At 50.8% G+C, this 22,039-nt stretch overlaps 1 protein-coding gene across 6 annotated transcripts in view; it reads left to right on the forward strand.

The window, feature by feature from the left end:
- Positions 1-22,039, forward strand: part of RHBDL3 (rhomboid like 3) — a 49,489-nt gene that overhangs the window by 20,680 nt on the left and 6,770 nt on the right. For 5 of the 6 annotated variants that reach the window (XM_045488062.1, XM_045488060.1, XM_045488063.1 and 2 more), the window contains 5 exons: positions 87-311; positions 3,269-3,417; positions 5,821-5,933; positions 11,395-11,495; positions 21,203-21,263. In XM_045488062.1, the coding sequence (XP_045344018.1) occupies positions 87-311; positions 3,269-3,417; positions 5,821-5,933; positions 11,395-11,495; positions 21,203-21,263 (649 nt within the window). The remainder of the gene's footprint in view (positions 1-86; positions 312-3,268; positions 3,418-5,820; positions 5,934-11,394; positions 11,496-21,202; positions 21,264-22,039) is intronic. The other variant, XM_045488061.1, reaches the window with a different exon arrangement.

Genomic DNA, 22,039 nt, shown 5'->3' on the forward strand with positions numbered 1-22,039 from the left:
GGATGAGGCCTGGTCGGTCCAAGGTACGTGCTGAGACCCCGAGACCCCAGTTCTGAGCCCTTCCCCCCGCCCTGTTTCCCACGCAGATGAGCAACAAGCGGTCCAACAGCTTCCGCCAGGCCATCCTGCAGGGCAACCGCCGACTCTGCAGCAAGGCCCTGCTGGAGGAGAAAGGGCTGAACCTCTCCCAGCGGCTCATCCGCCACGTGGCCTACGAGACCCTGCCCCGGGAGATTGACCGGAAGTGGTACTACGACAGCTACACCTGCTGCCCCCCGCCCTGGTTCATGATCACAGTCACGCTGCTGGAGGCAAGCACAAGGGTGGGGAAGGGGCTGCCCAGCCCTGGGGTGGGGGGCGCGGAGGGGGTGGGCAAGAGGCTGTCTGAGATCAAGACAGGAAGGGCAGCGTCTCCTCTACCACAAGGTGGCGGGTGAGGCTGAGTTGCCAGTCAGGCCGTGTCACAGGGCCTGTGAGTGTTGTTAGAACCCCGGGACCACAGGGATATTCCGAAGATTATTATCGCTGCAGCAAAATCCCCATATGACCCCCCCTACCAAAACAGCAGCAACAAGAACAATGTCCTAAGCTTGTTGACGTGGGGGATTTGGCCAGGCTAACTCCTTAAAACTAAGTTATTTTAGTTCCTCCCTGGTGAGGAACGTGGACCAGTCGTTTGCTCCCCCACCTCCCGTAGAGCAGGGATCACCAGGCCCGCCTCCTTCTCCCATAGAACTCCTCTATTTAGCGCAAGAGTGCCTGGTGGTGCTTTCTGAACACAGAAGCATTACTCAAAATGCATATGGGAGGGAGTGTTTATGAACAGGTAAATGTGGGCTTAACGTATTTTGAAAGAACGTTCTCCCCTTAGGGAATCTTCCGTCCCTATCGTTATTCTAAACGTCTCCTGCTTATGCAGTAGAAGTCAAAGGTACCGTTTTCTGAGTGTGTGCCCCTGTGTGAGAGACTGAATTCTTTTGGCTGCTGAGCCTAGAACCCATGGGCCCCCAACCCCAGCTCCTGAATGGTGTTCCGTAGTCTGCAGCATTTCTCTTCCAGAGCCACGGGCCTAATTACCACCACGGCATATGTTCCTATAAAGCTGATGCCGAATCAAATGGCAGGATCATTAAGCTCCATGGCGATCTTCTTTTTTTCCTGAATCAGAATAGCTGGTCTGCAAGGCCAAGCGCTCCTCTGTTTGTTGTTATGGCTTCATCCAAGCACATGTTGAAGATGCGATGTTTCTGAGATATTCTTGGAATCGTTCTCCAAATGCTTACTGTGTTGGTCTATTTATTAAATTCTATTTGAGGACCAATAATAATGAGCTGCCTTGGGAGCTGTATTTGCTGCCAGACCACCCGTGTCATGTAAGATGGACAGAACGGCTCCCCAGAGAACCCAGGGGAGTCCATCTGCTGGAGGGTGGGGATGGGGGCGCTGGGAATGGCACAGGTCCCTCCCAGGAGGCCCGAACCCCACACCGATTACAGCCTCATTCTCTGAGTACATGACACGCACAGCTGGCCCTTCCTGTGCTTCAGCACTTTTCAAACCTCATGACCACCTGGAAGCGTGGGCATCCCCATTTCCAGATGAGGAAACCAAGGACCAAAGCGTTCAAGTAATTTGCCCAAGGTCATCCAGAGAGGCGTCCGAGTTGGTTTCAAATTTCCAGAAACTGCAGCTCTGTAAACTCAAACCACCAATCAAGAAGAAAATGCTGAAATAACTGTTTCAGAGTACTTGTACTAAAGCCCAAAGCTTTCGTTTTACATATAGTTTCAGTAACTTGGTTTCCCGGGTCCATAACAGGGAATGGGAGGGACGTGGTGGGAAGTTACTAGAAGGGGCCCACAACCAGCCAGCAATAGGGAGTAAGAACCTGGCTGTCATACCTGGTTTACAACCTGCTGACAACCTGGCAGTATGGGTGAGAACAAAAGAAAATTTCGAAGCCGACCTGAGTCTTAAAGAGACACGCAAATTGGGGCCATTTACTGTAGGACTGAAAATCCCAGGGATGCCCAGCTGGCTCAGTCAGAGGAGCTTGCGACTCTGTCTCAGGGTCATGAGTTCAAGCCCCACGTTGGGCGTAGAGATTACTTGAACAAATAAACTCTAAGAAAACAAAAAACGTGGGTGGCTCAGTCAGTTGAGTGTCCGACTTTGGCTCAGGTCATGATCTCATGGTTTGTGGGTTCAAGCCCCATGTCGGGCTCTGTGCTGACAGCTCAGAGCTTGTTTCAGATTCTCTCTCTCTCTCTTTCTCTCTCTCTCTCCCCCTCTCTCTCTCTCCCTCCCCTTGCCCCTCCCCCGATTGTGCTCCCCCTTTCTCTCAAAAACAAATAAACATTAAAAAGAAAAAAAAAGAATGGGGTGCTTGGGTGGCTCAGTTGGTTAAGCGTCCAACTTCAGCTCAGGTCATGATCTCATGGCTTATGGGTTCAGGCCCCGTGTCAGGCTCTGTGCTGACAGCTCAGAGCCTGGAACCCGCTTCAGATTCTGTGTCTTCCTCTCTCTCTGCCCCTCCCCTGCTCACGCTCTGTCTCTGTCCTTCTCTCTCTCTCTCAAAAATAAACATTAAAAATTTTTTTAAAAAAGGAAGGAAATTTGGACACATGCTATAACATAAGTGAATCTTGAGGACATCATACTAAGTGACATAAGCCAGCCACCTGTGTGAGTCCGCCTAGATGAGGCACCCAGGGGAGTCAAATTCATAGAGACGAAGTAGAATGGTGGTTGCCAGGGTTGGTGCTTAATGGAGACAGAGTGTCACTTTTGCAAGACTTCTGTGGATGGTGGCACTGACAGCTGCACAACATCGTGAACACACTGGATGCCACTGAGCTGTGTGCTGAAAACTGATGAAGGTGGTACATTTTATACATTTTATGTTATGTGTATTTTACCGCAATTCAAAAAAATCACCTTGTGTAGAATTGCCTCTTCCCCCAAACGGGTATGTAAGTTTTTGCTGCAATTAGTTGAAACCGCCCCCCCCCCCCCCCGAGCCTCTCCCACCTCGCACCGAGGAGGTGCGGGCAGAGCCCACGTGACCATATAATACAAAATAACCAAACAGAAGTGGGGTGAGAGGTGGCCGAGAGCTAGGCAGGGTGCCAGCCATAGGGGCTGTCCCTCATTCTCCGAGGAGGAAAAGTGACAAGTTCCTGCAGGGGATTCCGAATGTTAGCACCAGAGGGGCTCCTGGCCAGTTTCGTGTCTGGTAACAGGCCCCTGCCATTCTGTTTTCATCCAGGTTGCCTTTTTCCTCTACAATGGAGTGTCACTGGGTCAATTCGTGCTGCAGGTAACCCATCCACGATACCTGAAGAACTCGCTGGTTTACCACCCACAGCTCCGCGCGCAGGCATGGCGTTACCTGACATACATCTTCATGCACGCGGGGTGAGTGCCTGCCTTCGTTCGCTCGGCTAGAGTCCCCATAGGAAAACAAGAGGTCCAGAGAGCCTAGAAGGAAATGTTTCAGTTTGTTTTTATCTTCCTGGACACAGGGTTTGAGGTGGCTCCTTGAAACTTACCTAATACCAGAAGATAGTTCATTACTGACACAGTATGGAAAAGGGGAAATAGATGGAGGAAAATGCTAAGTTTAAGCCCACAGTGAAAGCGGTACAAATGTAGGTTACAAGTTCGTTCTGAGCTTCCTAGTGGCCAAAGCAAAAAGGGAAGTGTTAGCTACCGAGTTCATGATCCATAAACCGTGTGCGTGTCAGTGCCCCCAGAAGTGGAATAAAGGACAGGTTTCTTGAAAGCGCCTTTCTCCCAAGGTGGTCTCCATAGGTGGTGAGAGTCTTTTTGAGGAATTCTCCATAGGTGGTGAGAGTCTTTTTGAGTCTTTTTTGAGAGTCTTTTTGAGGATACTACAATAATTATAGTATCTGTTGATGGGATTCCCTGCCCAGGCTGCCCAAGCCTGTGACACCACAATGGGTAAGACTGCTGCCTTATTTCCAGGACTGACCTCTGGCCTTCCTTGATCTTTTGGGGTGAGGAACAAGAATGGACAAAAGCTTCCAAAGCCTCTTTGTCCATTCTCTGCCTCTAGGAGCTAAAAGCCTGGAGGCCAAAGTGGACAGTGCACAGATGCTCTTAGCTGAGGCCCATACTGGTGGCCTCAGGCCTTTCTCTGGCTATTGCTTCTAACGGGGCAGTGCCTGCCTGGGAGAGCCCTTGGAGGAGTTTCTAGGTCTTTGATTTTGAGGGAGGGAGGGGCTCTTGGCTGGCGCTGCAGCTGACAGGAGATAGGGACAGCTGGCCAACATCTGGGATGAGCCCAGCAAGGTGACCTGTGATCCAGGGGCCCACTCTGGACCAGTGAATCCAGTGTGGTAGAGAGGAAGGAGTTCGGATTGGGACGCAGGAGCCCTGAGTTCCCCTCACCGGGTGTCTTCTAGTCTCAGGCTCTTGCCTGTAAACCAAGAAGACAGGACCGGAAAACCTCTGCAGTCTCTCTATGAATCTGATGCTCGCATCCGGCTCTTTTCCAGTGCGTTTGTCTGACACTTCTAACCCTTCGGCTGGCAGTCAGGGCTGGAAGATTCCAGGCATGATAGGAGTGTAGAACAGAGCCCCATCTGTCTGAGCTACCTTGCAGGTGCCCTCCTGGGTAGACAGGTGCTCACGTGTGCCCAACATGGCACAGTGATTAGTCTCCAGGCAGGGCCTTGCAGACCAGGACCAGGGCTGTGACCCAGGCCAAGGTCCAGACCCCTCATGATGTGCTCTGTTACCCTATAACTTAAACATCTCCAGGAAGCTGTGCAGGTGCTGTAGGCTCAATTTACGTGAGACAGTGGATGTTAAAGTGCTTTGTAAACTTGAAAGCACACATTGATATAGCAATAGTAACATGACAACTTTTTCCAATAACATAGGCGTTCGGCTAGACACCAGTTAGCAACAAGATCTGGTCGTAGATGTATGATAGTATAAAAAGGAAAGTATTCATAGGGTAAGAAAACCCAACCCTGAGTGTTGGGTAGAATGGGATTTTAAGGGATTTCATGATATTTTAAGGGATAACTTTGAATTATTAAGTTCTAAGAGATATCTCTAATACTTACAATTGTTCTGTTTTTTTTTTAATGTTTATTTATTTATTTTTGAGAGAGCGAGAGAGTGAGCAAGGGAGGGGCAGAGAGAGGGAGAGAGAGAATCCCAAGCAGGCCCCATGCTGTCAGCACAGAGCCCGACTCGGGTTCCATCTCGCGAACCGGGAGATCATGACCTGAGCCGAAATCAAGAGCTGGATGCTTAACTGACTGAACCACCCACGCGCCCCTCTAATGCTTGCACTTGTCTTGAAAACATCTTTCTCTTTGAACATCAGTAGCTCTTACAAATGTGTAGTGAGCCAGAGTAACTTCGTGGCCTGGTGAATGGAGCAGATTCTGCCCATCAGGAACCCGGGCTGTGTGACTGTAAGCCAGTCAGTGTCCCTCTCGGAGTCTTGGCTTCTCATATGTGAATGGATGGATTTGCTGGATCTTAACCGTGGTGAGGCGCCTTCTCACTATGGCAGGTGCAGGCATTGCCAAGCACTGCCCAGGCCCTGCACTGTTCCTTCCTGTCCCAGGTGGCAGGCAAGGTATGCTGTTTCCAAGACGACCTGTCTGCATTGTAATTCCTGTCCCTTAGACCCAGACCATGAGCTCCTCAAGGTAGGTATAGGGTCTTATTCCCTGCTGGATCCCCAGCATCTTGGCATACAGTGTTTGTTGAATGAATGAATGAATGAGTGAGTGAATGAATGAATAAGTGTATGAATGGAGTGGTCTTTCTGTACAGGATAGAACACCTGGGACTCAACGTGGTGCTGCAGCTCCTGGTAGGGGTGCCCTTGGAGATGGTGCACGGAGCAACCCGCATTGGGCTTGTCTACGTGGCTGGCGTTGTGGCAGGTAGGCAGGTGGGCTGCAAGTCCACAGGGGTAAACTTCCCCAGGGTGGCTGGGAGACCCCATGGGATTGGGCAAGCCCCCAGCCTCCAGCAATGCAGGACTCCCATCGCCAAGGCTCGTGACTACCAGGATTAGCAAACCTCCTCTGGAAAGGGGACTACCATCCAAAGAGGGAGGCATGTGATGGCAAGGGGAGGAGACCACAGGATGTGGAACAGGCAGATTGACCGGGGTTTCTGTCTTTATACTGCCATGTTGTAGCTGTGTGAGCTTGGGGAAATTCCTTAACCTCTCTCGGCCCCCTTAGGTTTTAGGAGGGAACTAATAAGATCTGCCTGTAGGGTGTTAGGAGGGTGGAGTGAGGTGACAAATGGAGTAACAGTGCCATATAAACTGCACAGGCACAGTAAGATCCCTGTAGGGACATCCAAGGTGTGGGTGGAGCCAGGCCCACCCACCAGGCCTACACCTGTCCCCTTGATTGACCCCCTGCTGACAGGAAGCAGGTCTGGCCTAAGAGGTAGTGAGCACTCACGCCAGCTGGAGGAGACTGGGGCCCTAGCTGACTCTGCTCACACCGCGAAGGACCATGACCTTGAGGATGGCCGGCCCTGTGGCCAGTGGGACGCCCCCTCTCCTTCCCTGGAGGGAGGTTAGGCTGGCTGGGGTGAGCCGAGGAGAGCAGACTGCATTTCTGCAGAAAGAGTCTGCGCCAACCGGGTTTCTGAACAGAGGGATCTCCCTCGTGATGTTTCCAGCCTTATAGCTGGCTGCTGCTTCTCCTTCTCCTTCTCCTTCTTCTTCTTCTTCTTCTTTTTTTTTTTTTTTTTTACAAGGTTTGCCGCCTCAGCTCTTCACCTTGACAGCTGTGCCCAAGGGAGCTTTGTGTGTATGTTTAAGTAAGATCTTAATCCTTTCTGAGTGGCATTAAAGTTGTCATCAGGAGAGTAGGGCGGCGTTGACCTTGTAAACAGTGAGCAGACAGGGACCCTGGGAGTAACTGAGGTGGCTTCAGGAATCCAAGAGGGAAGGGTCCCACCCCACTCACCCATTCGAGGCTGGTCTGCTAGTTCAGGAACCCTCAGCTTGGGAGATTGGCCCCTCACCTTCTTCATTTCTCTGTGTGCTGCGGGTGAAAACTTGGCCACCTCGCACAGCACCCACATGAGCTTCCCCAGCATCCAGCACCTTCCACATCCTTTAGCAAAGGTCTAATGAGGATCTCTGTGTGCCAGACTTAGCCACCCACGCAGTCCCTGAGTCTTGACATCTGGAGATTCATAGCCACATTTTCTATACCTACATACCCAGAGACCCAGATGGTTAATGGCGAGGAACAGGAAAGACACTCATAACACTTGCAGTTAGTAGTCAATTAGATGGGAGTGCCAATAACCCAGAAGACGGAAGTAAGATTCAAGATGACTCAGGCCTCACCCAAACTGATGACACCCAGCAGGAAGGCAGTGCAGGTGTCACTCGCCAGTGACCCCGGTGCAGAGTGGGATGGTGCACAGACAGAAGGGATCCTTGCCAACCAGACAGGAGGGGGTGGGGCTGTATCATAAAGCAAACAACATGTACTATTCTGTCTGAGGCATTGATTCAGACCAGAGGTCACTCTGGTCACCATAAATCATGTCATTGATCTTCTGGACTGAGTTGATTGATCTGCCTGCACCCCTTCCTTCCCTGTCTACTCTGTGTGCATCCCAGCTCAGAAAGGCGGCTCCATTCACAGCCAGCCAGACCCTGACCGGATAGCCAGTAGTTAGCAAGTGTTGGCCATGTGCAGGCAAGCAACCCCTCGAGGCAAGTACTATTACTCTCCCCTTGCTGCAGGTGCAGAAACAGCCTTAGGGTGTCTCAGGGACTTGCCCGAGAAGACCTAGCTGTAAGTGGCGGAACTGGCCCCAGACCCAGGCTGCCTGACCCCAAAGGCTGTGCTTCAAACCACTACCGTATGTTATGAGAACCAGAAGGCAGGCCTTGTCCTTGTGCATGTTATTTATTGTCAGAAACCAAGGGAGGTCTTTTTTTTTTTCTAATGTTTTTATTTTTGAGAGAGAGAGAGCAAGCAGGGTAGGGGCAGAGAGAGAGGGAGATAGAGAATTCCAAGCAGGCTCTGTGCCGTTATCTCAGAGCCTGATGTGGGGCTCGAACTCACAAATTGTGATATCATGACTCGAGTGGAAGGTGGGTCGGACACGAACCAACTGAGCCACCCAGGCGCCCCACCCAGAGAGGTCTTAATAGACATCAGACCCCACCATTTAGCTCCTGCCCAGTGAAAATATTGCAAAGGCAAGGCCATCACATTTTGTAACAATGACAGCCAACCTCTGCTGAGCACACCCGATACTCTGGGCCTGTGATAGAGGATGCACATATGTTTTTCTTGTATTGGCAAATCTTATGAGGTGGGTACCATCACTCCCATGTCACAGGTGGTTCAGAGAGGTGAAACGACTAGCATAATTTTCTTAGAAGGGCGAGGGAAATACTAGAAGTGAGTGGGAGCCCAATGCTTCTAACCAATGCTTGAGGCTGACGTGTCTCTTGCTTCTAGCTAACAATCACGTGGCTAAAATTTAGGTACTTTAAAAACCAGTATTTCAAGGGCTCCACCCAGCTTTTCTTATAGATTATATAGGTGATACACCACGTGTGCATCCCCAGAGACTTAACTCAGGGTTTGGCATATGTTAAGCAGCAAATATTTGTAGAACAAAGGAGAGAATACATACATAAATAAAGTTATATTGCTCAAAGGTAGATGTTCTGCTGATTTCTATTTGGATTTTTTTGTTTTAATGGCCAAGGGAGACGTTGGAAAACACCTGCTTTAAATTATTTCAGGCTAACATTATCGCAGCTGTGCATTATGATAAAGTCACCAGTTTATCTGCGTGCTGGTGTGGACCCAGAACTTTTTCAAGAGAGTTCATAGTCCAACCAGAACTAGTCCCTTGGCCTGTGCAGAGGTGCGTTTCACTCCATCTTGCCATTCTATCCCCATCCTCTGCCCCATGACGTCTGGGGCGTTCATACTGGCCTTACGGAACTGTCATCCATGAGGCTAGGTTCCACACAGCTTGTCCGGAATCCTGCGTGGCCCAGGCTTCCTGCCCCGGGATGACCTTTATTACTATATTGATATGTATGCATGCCCTTGTTCCCAGTCCCTCTAGTCCAGGGCTAACCTGCAGCCACTTGAGGAAATCTTTCTGCCGTACACGGAGGGCCGGTGAGTCCAGATTGTTACTTTCGGGATTCTAGAACCAGGATCCAAACCTCGGATCCTGGATCCCAGAATCTCGGGCTGTTGAATCTCTCTGATCTAGAAGGAACTCTTGAGGTCCCCTCCAGTGGCTGCCACATTTTACTCCCCAGGCCCCACCCCCACTCAGCCATAGGCTCTCCGTGCTCTGCTCCATGGGGGTAGGGGTGTGGGTAAGATTTCCTTTGAAAAGAGGGTTTCACTGCTCAGAAGTTGCTAAGCCTTAGACCACTTTATGTCACAGAAAGCTGAAGCCCAGAGAATGCAGGGGCTGTGCCCAAGGTCACACAACTAGCCAGCCACGCCCCCATTCCAGACTCCTGCCACAATCCCAAATTGACCCTTGACCCCGGGGTCGTGGACCCCTCTCCATGGGTAGGGTGAGAGAAAGGTCAGGGTGGGGAGGCTGGACCCTGGGGACTTCCCCACCGCCTCCCTACCGCTGTGGATCCCCGCCCCCCGCACCCAGGAGGCCGACAGAGCAGAAGCTGGGCCTGCGAGAGGAAAGAGGCCAGCCCAGGGAGGCTGGGGCTTCCTCTGTCCACGCGGTAATTAATGAGCGGCTCGTCTCCAGCGGCCAGCCCTCCACAGCCCCGCAATGCAGCCTTCCTTGCGGGCCCTGCCCGGAGAGCGTGGGAATCCTTTGTCATGCAGATCCCACTGCCTGTCTGTTTGCCACCCTGGGATTTTTTTTTTTTTTTCTGTTATATATGGCTGACCCCTTGGCTAGGCAGTAAAAAAAAAAAAAAAAAAAAAAAAAAAAAAAAGAAAATGATCTGACAATAGATCAATACCTAATTAAAGCCAGAGGGAAGGCATGAAAGGGGAGAAGAAAGATTTATAGTCACCCTGGGAGGGGAGAAGGACTTGGGAGTTCTCGGTTCATGACAGTGCTTTTTCCTGGGAGATCACATCCCCCTTGAGACCAAGAATTTGCCACAGGGATGTCCCATCGAGCTGAGGAGCCTTGAGAGAGGTCTGAGGGGGCAGCGAGGGGGGGGGGAGAAGGCGGATGATGTTCTGGGGGCTCCCGATGCCCAGGTGTGTCGGGCGCCCGGGTTCCCGGGTTGAGCCCAGCCTCCTCCTAAGTAGTGGACCCTACACTTGTGTGGAGCCTGCAGTTTGGCACTTCTGCCCATCTCCACCCAGGCAGCGGCTAATTGGCTCCCGAGCCTGCGGGCATTTTCCAGTGGTGGTTTCTGCGCACTCACCCAGGCCAGCCACCTCAGCCTCTGAGCCCTGGGCTCTACCTCCTGGTTATTTTTAGTCTCTCGTGTCCTTCCCTGGAAGCCAAAGCATTGATCACACTTAAATGAGACCAGAACAATACATTTCCCTTCTCCTCTCTGCCCAGCTTCCCTTCCAGCAGAAAAGTTTGTCATCCCCCAGACCAAAAGTCTACCCCCTTCTCCCCCCAGAGGGTATGACATCATCTCTCTCTCTTCCCTGGGACTTTTCAAGGACATTTTTCCTCCAGCGGAACCCCCACTCTGGAGATTCTGTTGGCCTTTTGTCACTCGGCCGGAGGGAGGGAGGTCGGAGGTGAAGCCAAGCGGGTTTCTAGATGCCATTGAGCAGAGAAATGCTCTGGAGCGATGGTGGAGGGAGGAGGCTGACCTCTGTCTGTACCAGCTCGGGGAGTGGCTGCCGTTGAGGCCGCGAGCGTGGACTTTGTGTCGGCAAAGCTGGACTCAAGTCCTGGTTGCAGCCCTTCCTACCAGTGACTCTGGGCTCAGCCTCCTGGCCTCTGCATTGAGGCTGCTGTCACCCTCCTCAGAGGGCGGCCTCAGGGGTTAAACGGGCCGATGTAAGTAAAACGCGTGGCCAGCGCGCCATACACGGTGGCCCACGCGTGGCAGCGGACCCTGCAGCAAGCACTGCTACCGTTTGTTATCGCTCAGAGCCCCGAGGTGACGCCAAGCGGGGCAGAGTTGCAGTGACAGGCAGGTGGTCCCTTCCCTCCACTGGGTCTTCTGTAAAAGAAGTTCGAATCACATGGCTCTTTCAAGCCATGAGTTTAAGCTTCTAGGAGGCCCCAGGGCGACACCGGATGAAAGGAAGAGATGGAGCCTTTGCTCTGGGGTCTTACCCACCCCCCCCAAGCTGCTGCGTGTGAGGGCCTGGGGCAGGGGCGGGGAGTGCGCGCCAGCACCCTTGAATTCCTGATGTCTCTCCGTACCAGGGTCCTTGGCGGTGTCTGTGGCTGACATGACTGCACCAGTTGTGGGCTCCTCTGGAGGGGTGTATGCACTCGTCTCTGCCCATCTGGCCAACATCGTGATGGTGAGCACCTGCTGTCCCAACGTGCCTATCTCGGCCTCCCCTCTGCATGTCAGTCCTCGCCGGGGATCTTCTTTGACACCCCGGCTCAGGCCCAGAAATGCCAGGCAGACCTGGCTGGTATGAGGGCTCACTGACACCTCACCTTTTGCAGGCTGATTTCAAATGGGGCTCTTCCATATACGATTCGTATTTTTTCCTTCTTGCCTATGAAATTACCCATTTCCCTATGCTACCCCTTTCCCATTCAGCTTTAAAAAGTGTTACAGTAGGGGTGCCTGACTGGCTGCGTCAGTAGAGCCTGCGACCCTTGACCTTGGGGTCGTGAGTTCAAGCCCCACGTTGGGACTAGAGCTTAGTTTTTAAAAAGAAAGACAACGTTAGGTGTGCCTGGGTGGCTCAGTCTGTTAAGCACCCAACTCTTGATTTTGGCTCAGGTCATGATCTCACAGTTCATGAGTTCGAGCCCCACATTAGACTTCACGTTGACAGTGCAGGGCCTGCTTGGGATTCTCTCTCTCCTTCTCTCTGCCCCTCCCCTGCTCTCTCACTCTCTCTCAAAACAAACAAACAGATATTAAAAAAATAATTGAAAAAGGGCACCTGGGTGGCTTAATCAGTTGAGCCACCGACTCTTGATTTCCTCTCAGGTCATGATCTCTCGGTTCGTGAGTTCCAGCCCCACATTGGGCTCCATGCTGACAGTGCAGAACCTGCTTGGGATTCTCTCTCTCCCTCTGTCTCTACCGTTCTCCTGCTGTCTCACTCTCTCTCTCAAAATAAATAAACTTTAAGGGGCACCTGGGTGGCCCAGTCGGTTAAGTGTCCAACTTCGGCTCAGATCATGATCTCACAGTTCATGAGTTCAAGCCCCACATCGGGCTCTGTGCTGACAGCTCAGAGCCTGGAGCCTTCTTCGGATTCTGTGTCTCCCTCTCTCTCTGTCCCTCCCCTGCTCGTACTCTGTCTGTCTCTCCCTCAAAATAAATAAACGCGAAAACAATTTTAAAAGATAAAATAAAAAATAAACTTTAAGAAAAATAATAAAAATTAAAAAATACAACTTTAAAGAGTATTACAATCCTTGACCACTAGCATGCATCGTAATTGTAATTCGTTCCTTGTCACAGATGATTAAAAGTAAAGGGATCTCAGCAAAATTCTCAAAAAGGAAAGGAGCCTCTAAGAGGTTAAATGATTTGTCCACAGTCACAGTGAAGATTGTGGCAAGTCGGGACTTGAACCCATACTTCCTGACAGCCACTCAGGTGTCATTCCCTTACATCAGCCTCTCACAGTGTCGGGACACAGCCATTCCTTTCCCAGGCTCTTTTTTGCCTTTTCCTGAAGGGCATTCTTTTCTTAAGATTTTGTTTTCTAAGTCATCTCTGCACCCAAAATGGGGCTCGAACTCACAACCCCGAGACACACTCACAACCCCAGAGAGTCACACGCTCTGCCGACTGAGCCAGACATGCCCCTCTTGAAGGGGATTCTAGCATACTAGCTGAGAGCCCAGGCTCCGGAGCCAGTCAGCCCAGATCTGAGTCCTGGCTACTTACTTCCCAAAGAGGCACCTTGGGCACATTACTTAACTGCGCTGTGCCTCAGTTTCTACATCTGTGAAACGAGATGATATTGATAAATGAGATAAAGTGAAAATAACCTATTCAATATAAAGGTTAACTCCCTCCTCCTCCAAGAAGAGGTCAGGGTTGGACCCTGAATGGAGACAGAGTCTTTAAGGAGAGAAATAGGAATCTGATAGTCCCAGAGGAGGCCAAAGTCCTTGTTTTAGAGGCAGTCGGGAGGAGTCGTCACAGGGAGTGGCCCTGCAGGCCCGATGCCCACCAGGGAAGGCCCAGGTTCTACTCATCCCCGGTGCCTGGCCCAGGGCTGACCAAATGGCAGGTGGTGCCAAGTAAATTTTTTTTAAGATTAAAAAAAATGTTGATTTTGAGAGAGCGCACACGTGTGCAAGTGGAGGAGGGGCAGAAAGAGAGGGAGAGAGAATCCCAAGCAGGCTGCACGCTCAGCACAGAGCCCCATGCGGGGCTCAGTCCCATGATCCCGAGATCATGACCTGGGCCGAAATCAAGAGTTGGACGCTTAACCGACTGAGCCACCCAGATGCCCCAGTTTTGTTTTGTTTTTTTTTAAGTAATCTGTACCCCCCAACGTGGGGCTCTAACTTACAACCCCGAGATCCAGAGTCGCACGCTCCACCCACAGAGCCAGCCAGGCGCCCTCCTCCCACCCCCAACTAAATTTTGAATGAAGGAAGGAAAGAAGGAATGAGCAGTGTCTAGAAACGGCATCGCTTCCCCCCCAGGGTCCTCCTGTTCTCACCTCCCTCCTCTGTCACTGTCTTCACCCACGTGGAGGATGTGTGAATGCTGTTACAACGTCTGGAGTTCCTAAATTCTCCCATTTCTTCTATATTATTTATTGTCACTGTCACCTGCCAGGCTCAACACACCATCCCTTTTCTTTTCACCAAAGTCCCCTTTGTACATCGAGAGAGAGAGTGAGCGAGCGGCAGAGGGACAGAGGGAAGGAGAGGAGGGTGGGGGGAGAGATGGACCGACAGACACCAACGACACTTACTACTCATCTGAATTTTGGCAACTTCACGTGAGCACCTGAAGAGACACAGCAGGTGTAGGAAAGCTTGCATGGACGTGCGAGTGTGTGTGTGTGTGTGTGTGTGTGTGTGCACGTGAACTTACACACGCGTGCGTGCGCGCGCACACACACACACACACACACACACACACACACACTGCCCGGTCCTCTGAAGATCCTGACAGCACAGGGCTGCCTCACACAACCCTTTTAAATGGGTCATTCTGTATCGGTGCCACAGCTTTCCCCAGACACAGCTTTTTCTCTGGATTCCACCTCCGCCGCTCCCCCCTCCCCCTGCCCCAGTTCCCTTCTGGAGGGGATGGAAATGCTAACAAACTCCCCTCCCCGCCCCCCCCCCCAAATGTGTACGTGTGTGAGGGGACCGACAAGCACAACTAAGAAGAAATAAACAGTTCATAGAGAGGCCCTGTTTCCACCCCCTTCCCTGCAGCATGGGAAACAGCCCTGGGGCCCCAGAAGTTCCCATGGTGAGGGCAGATCACCCCAAGAACCATGGGGTGGGGCATGGGGCTCGAGGAGGGAGGTGTGAAAGCAGTTTTGTTCCTGTTTACGCTTCTTTCTGGCAAGCAGCCCATGGCCTGTGGTGGTGGAGATGAGCAGTCCCATCCGAGAGCCCACTACCCTTCTAGAAGGACGTGGCTTTCGCCGGCCAATTGGGAGCATCGCAGTCCCCGGAGCATGACATATGGTAGCCTTTCCCTAGAAAGTTGTGTGGTGCTTATCTGATGGTGAAACAAACCTCGTTTTCTCATTAGAAAGGTTGGTTTCCTTTCAACAAGAGGCCGCCTTTACCCAAATTAGCTCAGCGCCCAGCACTTGAGAGATGCATTAGCACGAACCCTATACATTGGCCATTTCTGTGGGTCAGAAGCATTTAAACATTGGCAATTTCCATCTAATAGGTATGCTAGAATTTTGAATTCCCAAATGAAGACTTGTGTGTGAGTGTGTGTGTGTGTGTGTGTGTGTGCGTGCGCGCGCGTGCGTGCGTGTGTGCAGCGAAACACCTTGTCAGAACAGACAGGAGAAACAGCATGCTAGTCAGAGAATCTAGACGTGAGTACTGGACCCACCATCTTAAAAGCTGTGAGTTGCTTCACTTCTCAGGGTCTCCGTTCCCTCATCTGCAGCCCCTCTTTACAGGGTAGTTGTGAGACAGACATGGAGAGTGAAAACGGTGGATGTGAAAATGCTTTCCATGTGGCAAATCACCACACAGCTGGGGGATTGCGTGTGGGTGCGGGTGTGTGTTTACATATCCTTGAATACGTATAATTTTCTGTGTTTATCAATTTTGCCTGTTATCTGTAGGAGCAATTAGAAAATGTGTCCCTTTTACATCATACACAAGACAGAAAAAGTGTTCAAAACTTCTCAGGACTAAGTGAGGATTCTGCCTTAAATGAAAGCATGTCTTGTTTTTCATGAAAACTCTCTGGGTTCCAGGGGTGCCTGGTTGGCTCAGTCGGTAGGGCGTGACACCCTTGATCTCAGGGTCATGAGTTTGAGCCTCATGTTGGGTGTAGAGATTACTTAAAAATAAAATCTTGGAACACCTGGGTGGCTCAGTCAGTTGAACGTCCAGCTCTTGGTTTCGGATCAGGTCGTGATCTCACAGTTCATGAGATCAAGCCCCACGTTGGGCTCTGTGCTGACAGTGAGGAAGCTGCTGGGGATTCTCTGTCTCCCTCACTCCCTGCCCCTGCCCTGCTCACGTGCGTGCGCATGCTGTCTGTCTCTCTCTCTCTCTCTCTCTCTCAGAATAAACTACGTAAATAAATCAATAAAATCTTTATAAAAAACCCCACTCTGAGTTCCAAAAAGCTTACAGTTTACATCAAGGGATTAAGTTCAGAAAATATTTCAACAAAAAAACCGGATGGCATAAAAAACTTGCAATCAAGACTTCTTAGTTTATTTTTTTATTATTAAATTTTTTTTTATTTTTTATTTTTAAATTTTTTTATGTTTATTTCTGAGACAGAGAGAGACAGAGCATGAGTGGGGGAGGGGCAGAGAGAAAGGGAGACACAGAATCGGAAGCAGGCTCCAGGCTCCGAGCTGTCAGCACAGAGCCCGACGCGGGGCTGGAACTCACAAACGTGAGATCATGACCTGAGCCGAAGTCGATCGCTCAACCGACTGAGCCACCTGGGCGCCCCTATTAAAATTTTTTTTAATATTTATTTATTTTTGAGACAGAGCGTGAGCAAGGGAGGGAGGGCAGAAAGAGGAAGACACGGAATCTAAAGCAAGCTCCAGGCTCTGAGCTGTCAGCACAGAGCCAGACGCAGGCTTTGAACTCGCAAACTGTGAGACCTTAGTTGAAGTGGGACACTTAACCGACTGAGCCACCCAGGCGCCCCAAGCCTTCTTAGTTTAAAGACTAGATGTGTTAAGATACACATAATTGAATAATTTATTAATTGCCTTTTGCTGGGGCCCACAGGCCAGAGTTCCGTGATTCCATGTAGGAGATATTTACTTACACTCTCTTCTATACGATAGCTGCTTCCCTAAAATGTTCGAGATCTCAGTTTTTGCAATGGGACCATCTTGTCAAAGCACAAAGAGAGAGCGTTGTCTAAAAGACACTGGAGATCTCTATGTCGTAAGGTTCGTTTCATTACTAAAAATCCTTTCACAGGAAATCAGTCCCCAATTTGTCTGTCATGCTTTCCCCTTTCCTGTGCTGGGTCTTTTTGAGGTCTTTTGACAAGATAGGTGAAACCGTGAAGCTCCCGCCTGGGTTCCAGCCTCTGAGCTCTTAACTGGTTGGGTGAACGAGATGCCCAGGGGACTGGTTACCCCCTGGTTTGCTGAGGGTGGGTTCTTTCTCACCCTGCGAGGCTCTGGGAGGGAAAGAAATGAAAAGGGGCTGCAAGAGACTCGTGCCCTGGGGCCGCAGGCGCTACCACATTTATAGCCTCAGCAGGGCAGCAGGGCTGGCTAGAGGAGATCTTGTGCTTTCCTCCTGTTGTTTCACTGCAGTTTGGAGGGAATAATGGGGCAGGGAAATGAAGCAGCTGGTGGGAAGGGGTGACTGGAGTTTAACCCCTCAGCTGCTGGGAGAGGAGTCATTTCCCCACATCCACTCAGCTTTGGAGGCAGATGGACACACAACAGCCAGTGGGGACAGACGGCACAGACAGAACATGACCCTCAGAAGTGTGGGCAGATGGAGCCCTGGACTGAGGGCCCTAGTGACCTCGACATTAACTTACCATGACCTTGAACCAGCCCTCCTTGACTCTCCATTTCTTCTTTGCTAAAGTGCGGGAGATGTGACTGGACCAAGCCGGTCAACTCCATTGCCTTCAGGGCCAGTTAGGGACTGTAAGCGAGGCTGGCCTGGGGAGCGCTGGGGTGAAGCTGGAACTGCCCGGCTAGTCCAAGGTCATTCAGAAGGTTTAAAGGTGCTGTGCAGGGCAAACCCACTGTCTTTGCCTCAGGTCTAGATGATCACGTCAGACACTTACGTGACACTTACCACACGCCAGGCAGTGTTCCTGGTGTTTTATGCGTATGAATTCATTTTACCTTTGCAACCCGTGAGGTAGGTAATTGAGGTAGGTACTGATGTTGGCCCAGATTTAGAAATGAAGACCTTAGCCAGAAAGAAGTTCTGAGCCACCTCACCGCTGGCCTTGCCAGACCAAAAATATGGACGGTGCTTTTGAAGACAGACCCCAGATAGGCCTGAGAGAGGGAGGTATGGACCTCAGCTGAAGGAGAGAGCGGCCAATATATTCTAGACTGATTTTGCCTGATATTATCACTCAGGACACAGTGAAAGAGACGCTGTCTTTAGGTAAGATATTCTTCCAGAGATTTTTTTATTTTTTATTTTAGAGAGAGAGAGAGTGAGTAGGGAAGAAGGGCAGAGGGAGAGAAAGAGGGAATACCAAGCAGACTCCGCACTCAGTGCAGAGCCTGATGTGGGGCTTGATCCAACGACCTTGGGATCATGACCTGAGCTGAAACCAAGAGTTGGACGCTCAACCGACTGAGCTACCCAGGCGCCCCCAGAGGGTTTTTATGAGGAAAAGGAATATTGGGAGTGTTCTGTATCACTTTTTTTTTTTTTTTTTTTTACATTTTTAAGATTTTTATTTTTGAGAGAGAGACAGAGCATGAGCAGGGGAGGGACAGAGAGAGAGGAAGACACAGAATCTGAAGCAGGCTCCAGACTCTGAGCTGTCAGCACAGAGCCCAACGTGGGGCTCAAATCCACAAGCCGTGAGATCATGACCTGAGCCAAAGTCAGACACTTAACCGACTAAGCCACCCAGGTGCCCCTCACTTTGGTTTTTAATTGTGGTGAAATACACACAGCATAAAATTTATCATCTTAACTTTTTTTTTTAATGTTTGTTTATTTTTGAGACAGAGAGAGGCAGAGCATGAACGGGGGAGGGTCAGAGAGAGAGGGAGACACAGAATCTGAAGCAGGCTCCAGGCTCTGAGCTGTCAGCACAGAGCCCGACGTGGGGCTCGAACTCACAGACCGTGAGATCATGACCTGAGCCGAAGCCAGAAGCTCAACCGACCGAGCCACCCAGGCGCCCCTCATCTTAACCATTTTTAAGTATACAATTTGGTTGTGTCAAGTACATTCTCACTGTTGGGAAATCATCACCATCCATCTCCAGAACTCTTCATCTTGCAAAACTGAAACGCTGTTACCCATTAAACAACTCCCCGTTCCTCCCTCCCCCAGCCCCTGGCAACCACCTTTTACTTGATGTCTCTATGAATTGGCCACTCTCTGTGTCTTGTAGGAGTGGACTCATGCAGTATTTGTCCTTCCGTGACTGGCTTACTTCTCTGAGCATAATGTCTTCAAGGTTCGTTTGTTAGAACATGGCAGGGTTGCCCTCCTCCTTAAAGTGAATGACATTCCCTTGTATCTCTGTCCATCTAGGGATACTGGTTTGCTTCCACTCTCTTTTGGTTGTTGGGAATCAGACTGCTAGGAACGTGGGTGTCACTGTTAGCGGAGAATTAGGATCCGGGGGTAGACATGACAGGGAGGCAAAGCCTGGCCGGATGATAGCAGGAAGAATTTTTCAGTGGTTAGAGCCCCTTCACAGGGCTGCCCCAGGGGTGTCACGGGGTTGGGAGGGCCATTTTGTCAGCGGCTCAGCAGTGTGCCCTCCTTTGGGAGGAGCTGGTCCTTCCGTCAGGGACTCCCCAGGCCCTGCCCATCCTACGGTTGCATCCCGGAGAGGAGCTGAGGGGTCGCCCACCGCCAGCTAACCGCTCTGGGTTAGGTTGGGTTGCCAGATCCAGTGGAGGGCATCGATTCCTGTTGTTCCCTGTCTTCTGGTGGGGCTTCTCTGTGGGCAGTCGCCAGCAGGTGACAACATCGCCTGCCATCGGCTTGTTAGCATAGAACACGTCAGCAGGTGAAGATGAGACTTCCCCACCTGAAGAGCAGCCATGTGTCGCCACCTTACCTTACGTGAAGAGGGCTCTCCAGTCAGCGAAGAACAATGGGGAAAAGGGAGGCAATGGGCAGGAAGCCGAACGCCTTCTGCAGGATTTCACCCTCTTTTTGGCAGATGCCCCGCAGCCTGCTCGCTCCACCGAAGGTTCCACAAACGTTATTGTATGTGCCAGTGCTCAGGGCCTTGGTAAAGTTTAACACGTTCCCCCAACGTCAAAGGAGTGCGAGACGTGCCCTCAGCTGGGCCTGGGCCAGGCAGCAAAGGCAGAGCGGGTGGGTGGGAGGGAACAGAAGCCCCTGGCTCTACCCAGTAGCCTCCTTCCCTGTGTCTGGTGTGTTCCAGGGAGATTCCAGACTTGCTTCTGTGCGTGCCTCTATAAATGACACGGTGCTTTGAATGCGCCGCGGGAGAGCCCCTCAAAGGAACCCTGTGGCAAAGTCTTTTGTAAAGTGAAAAATCCTTTTGTAAGATGAATAATTGTACTCTATCTGCTTTGGAGGTTCAGAGTGTCCTGAGATTCTCAGGGGAAAGAGCGATTTGTTTGAAGGCCATCTGGCTCCCCCTTTTTCCAATGCCTGATCCTGTACAGCATCCCCCTCCAAGTGACGTAAAGCCCCCATTTGGAGCTCTCAGTGATGGGAAACACACGATCCCCCAGGATGGAGCGTTCCACCTTTGGACGGCTCTTGCTTATTAGAAATAGAAACATCCTGAGCCTAAAACAATTCTCTGATGTTTTCATCCATTGAATCCTCCACTTACAGATCACACTGAATATGCCCTTTGCTTATGGTGGCTCGCTTGATACTTGATAACAGTGAACTTGACCCTGGGTCTTCTCTTCATCTGTTTCTCACACGCAGGATTTTGGTTTCTTTCATCATCCTGATGGTTCTGCTTTGACTTTGCTTGGTTGCCGTCCTGCATCCCTTTGGCAAACGTGAGACCTGACAATTAAGGCAGCTTTTCAGGTGTTGTCAGCTCGTGTAGAGGGGGTGGGGACCTTATCTTCCTAGATCTAGATTCTCTCCCTTTTCTTTCTTTCTTTCTTTCTTTCTTTCTTTCTTTCTTTCTTTCTTTCTTTCTTTCTTTTTTTTTTAATTTTGAGAGAGAGAGAGAAAGAGGGCGGGACAGAAAGAGAGGGAGGGAGAGAATCCCAAGCAAGCTCATCATAGAACCTGACGTGGGGCTCAATCTCACGAATTGTGAGAACATGACCTGAGCTGAAACCAAGAGTCCTATCCTTAACTGACTAAGCCACCCAGGCACCCTATGATGTCAGGTTTTCTTTTCTTTTTTTTAAACTCTTTTTTTTTTTTAATGTCGTATTTATTTTTTGAGAATGAGAGAGCGCGCACACGCGTCCACGGGGGAGGGGCAGAAGAGGGGGAACAGAGAATTGGAAGTGGGCTCTGCACGGACATGGCTGACAGCAGCAAGCCCCAGGCGGGGCTCGAACTCACGAACCCTGAGATCACGATCCGAGCCAAAGTCCGACACTCAACCAACGGAGCCACCGAGGAGCCCCGATGTCAGGTTTTCTTAAACAAGATACACCCGCGGAGGCGTGGTCCGATCTGGAACTAATGGAACTTTCTCCTTTTGCTGTAGAACTGGTCAGGCATGAAGTGTCAGTTCAAGCTGCTGCGGATGGCTGTGGCCTTGATCTGTAGTAAGTACTGACGGGGCAGGCTGGGTGGTGTGGAGCCCTGCACCAGGCCTGGAGGATATAAAGATAGCACAGTCCCCGCCCTCGAGGGGTGTGTGATCAAGGGAAAAAGGGAGACATGTCAATGGTATGTGGCAAAGTGGGGCTGTTAGAGAAGTCTGGCCCACTCTGCTGCCACTTAATCTTTCTTAAACTTTTTATGGACTTACCACATGGAACCAGAAAGGTGCGGGATGAGTATCCAGCTCAATGACCAGCACCCAGATCAAGAAAAATAACTTGGTTTTTGTTTTTTTTTTTTACATTTATTTATTTTTGAGAGACAGAGTGAGGCGAAGTGAGAGTGGGGGAGGGGCAGAGAGAGAGAGGGAGACACAGGATCGGAAGCAGGCTCCAGTCTCTGAGCTGTCAGCACAGAGCCCGACGCGGGACTTGAACCCGCAGACCGTGAGATCATGACCTGAGCCGAAGTCAGACGCTCAACCGACTGAGCCACCCAGGTGCCCCAAGAAAAACAACTTCTTAATAATTTTTGGGTCATGGAGTCAGTCCTTCGAGATCTGTTAGAAGCTAGAGATCCTATCCCCAGGATAGTACGTATGTGCACATGTGCGTGCACGCGTGCACACACATATACTAACTTGCAGTTTAGCAGGTGCACAGGCTGTAACTAATCCTTGAACCCCTGTGTCCAGGGTGTGGTGGGGCTCTCATCGGGAGAAGTCAGTTCTGCCTGCAGAGGTCATTTTGAGTGTCCAGAACAGAGACCAGCTGCAAGA

The sequence above is a fragment of the Leopardus geoffroyi genome, chromosome E1 (assembly GCF_018350155.1).
Source record: "Leopardus geoffroyi isolate Oge1 chromosome E1, O.geoffroyi_Oge1_pat1.0, whole genome shotgun sequence".
Taxonomy (NCBI): Eukaryota; Metazoa; Chordata; class Mammalia; order Carnivora; family Felidae; genus Leopardus; species Leopardus geoffroyi.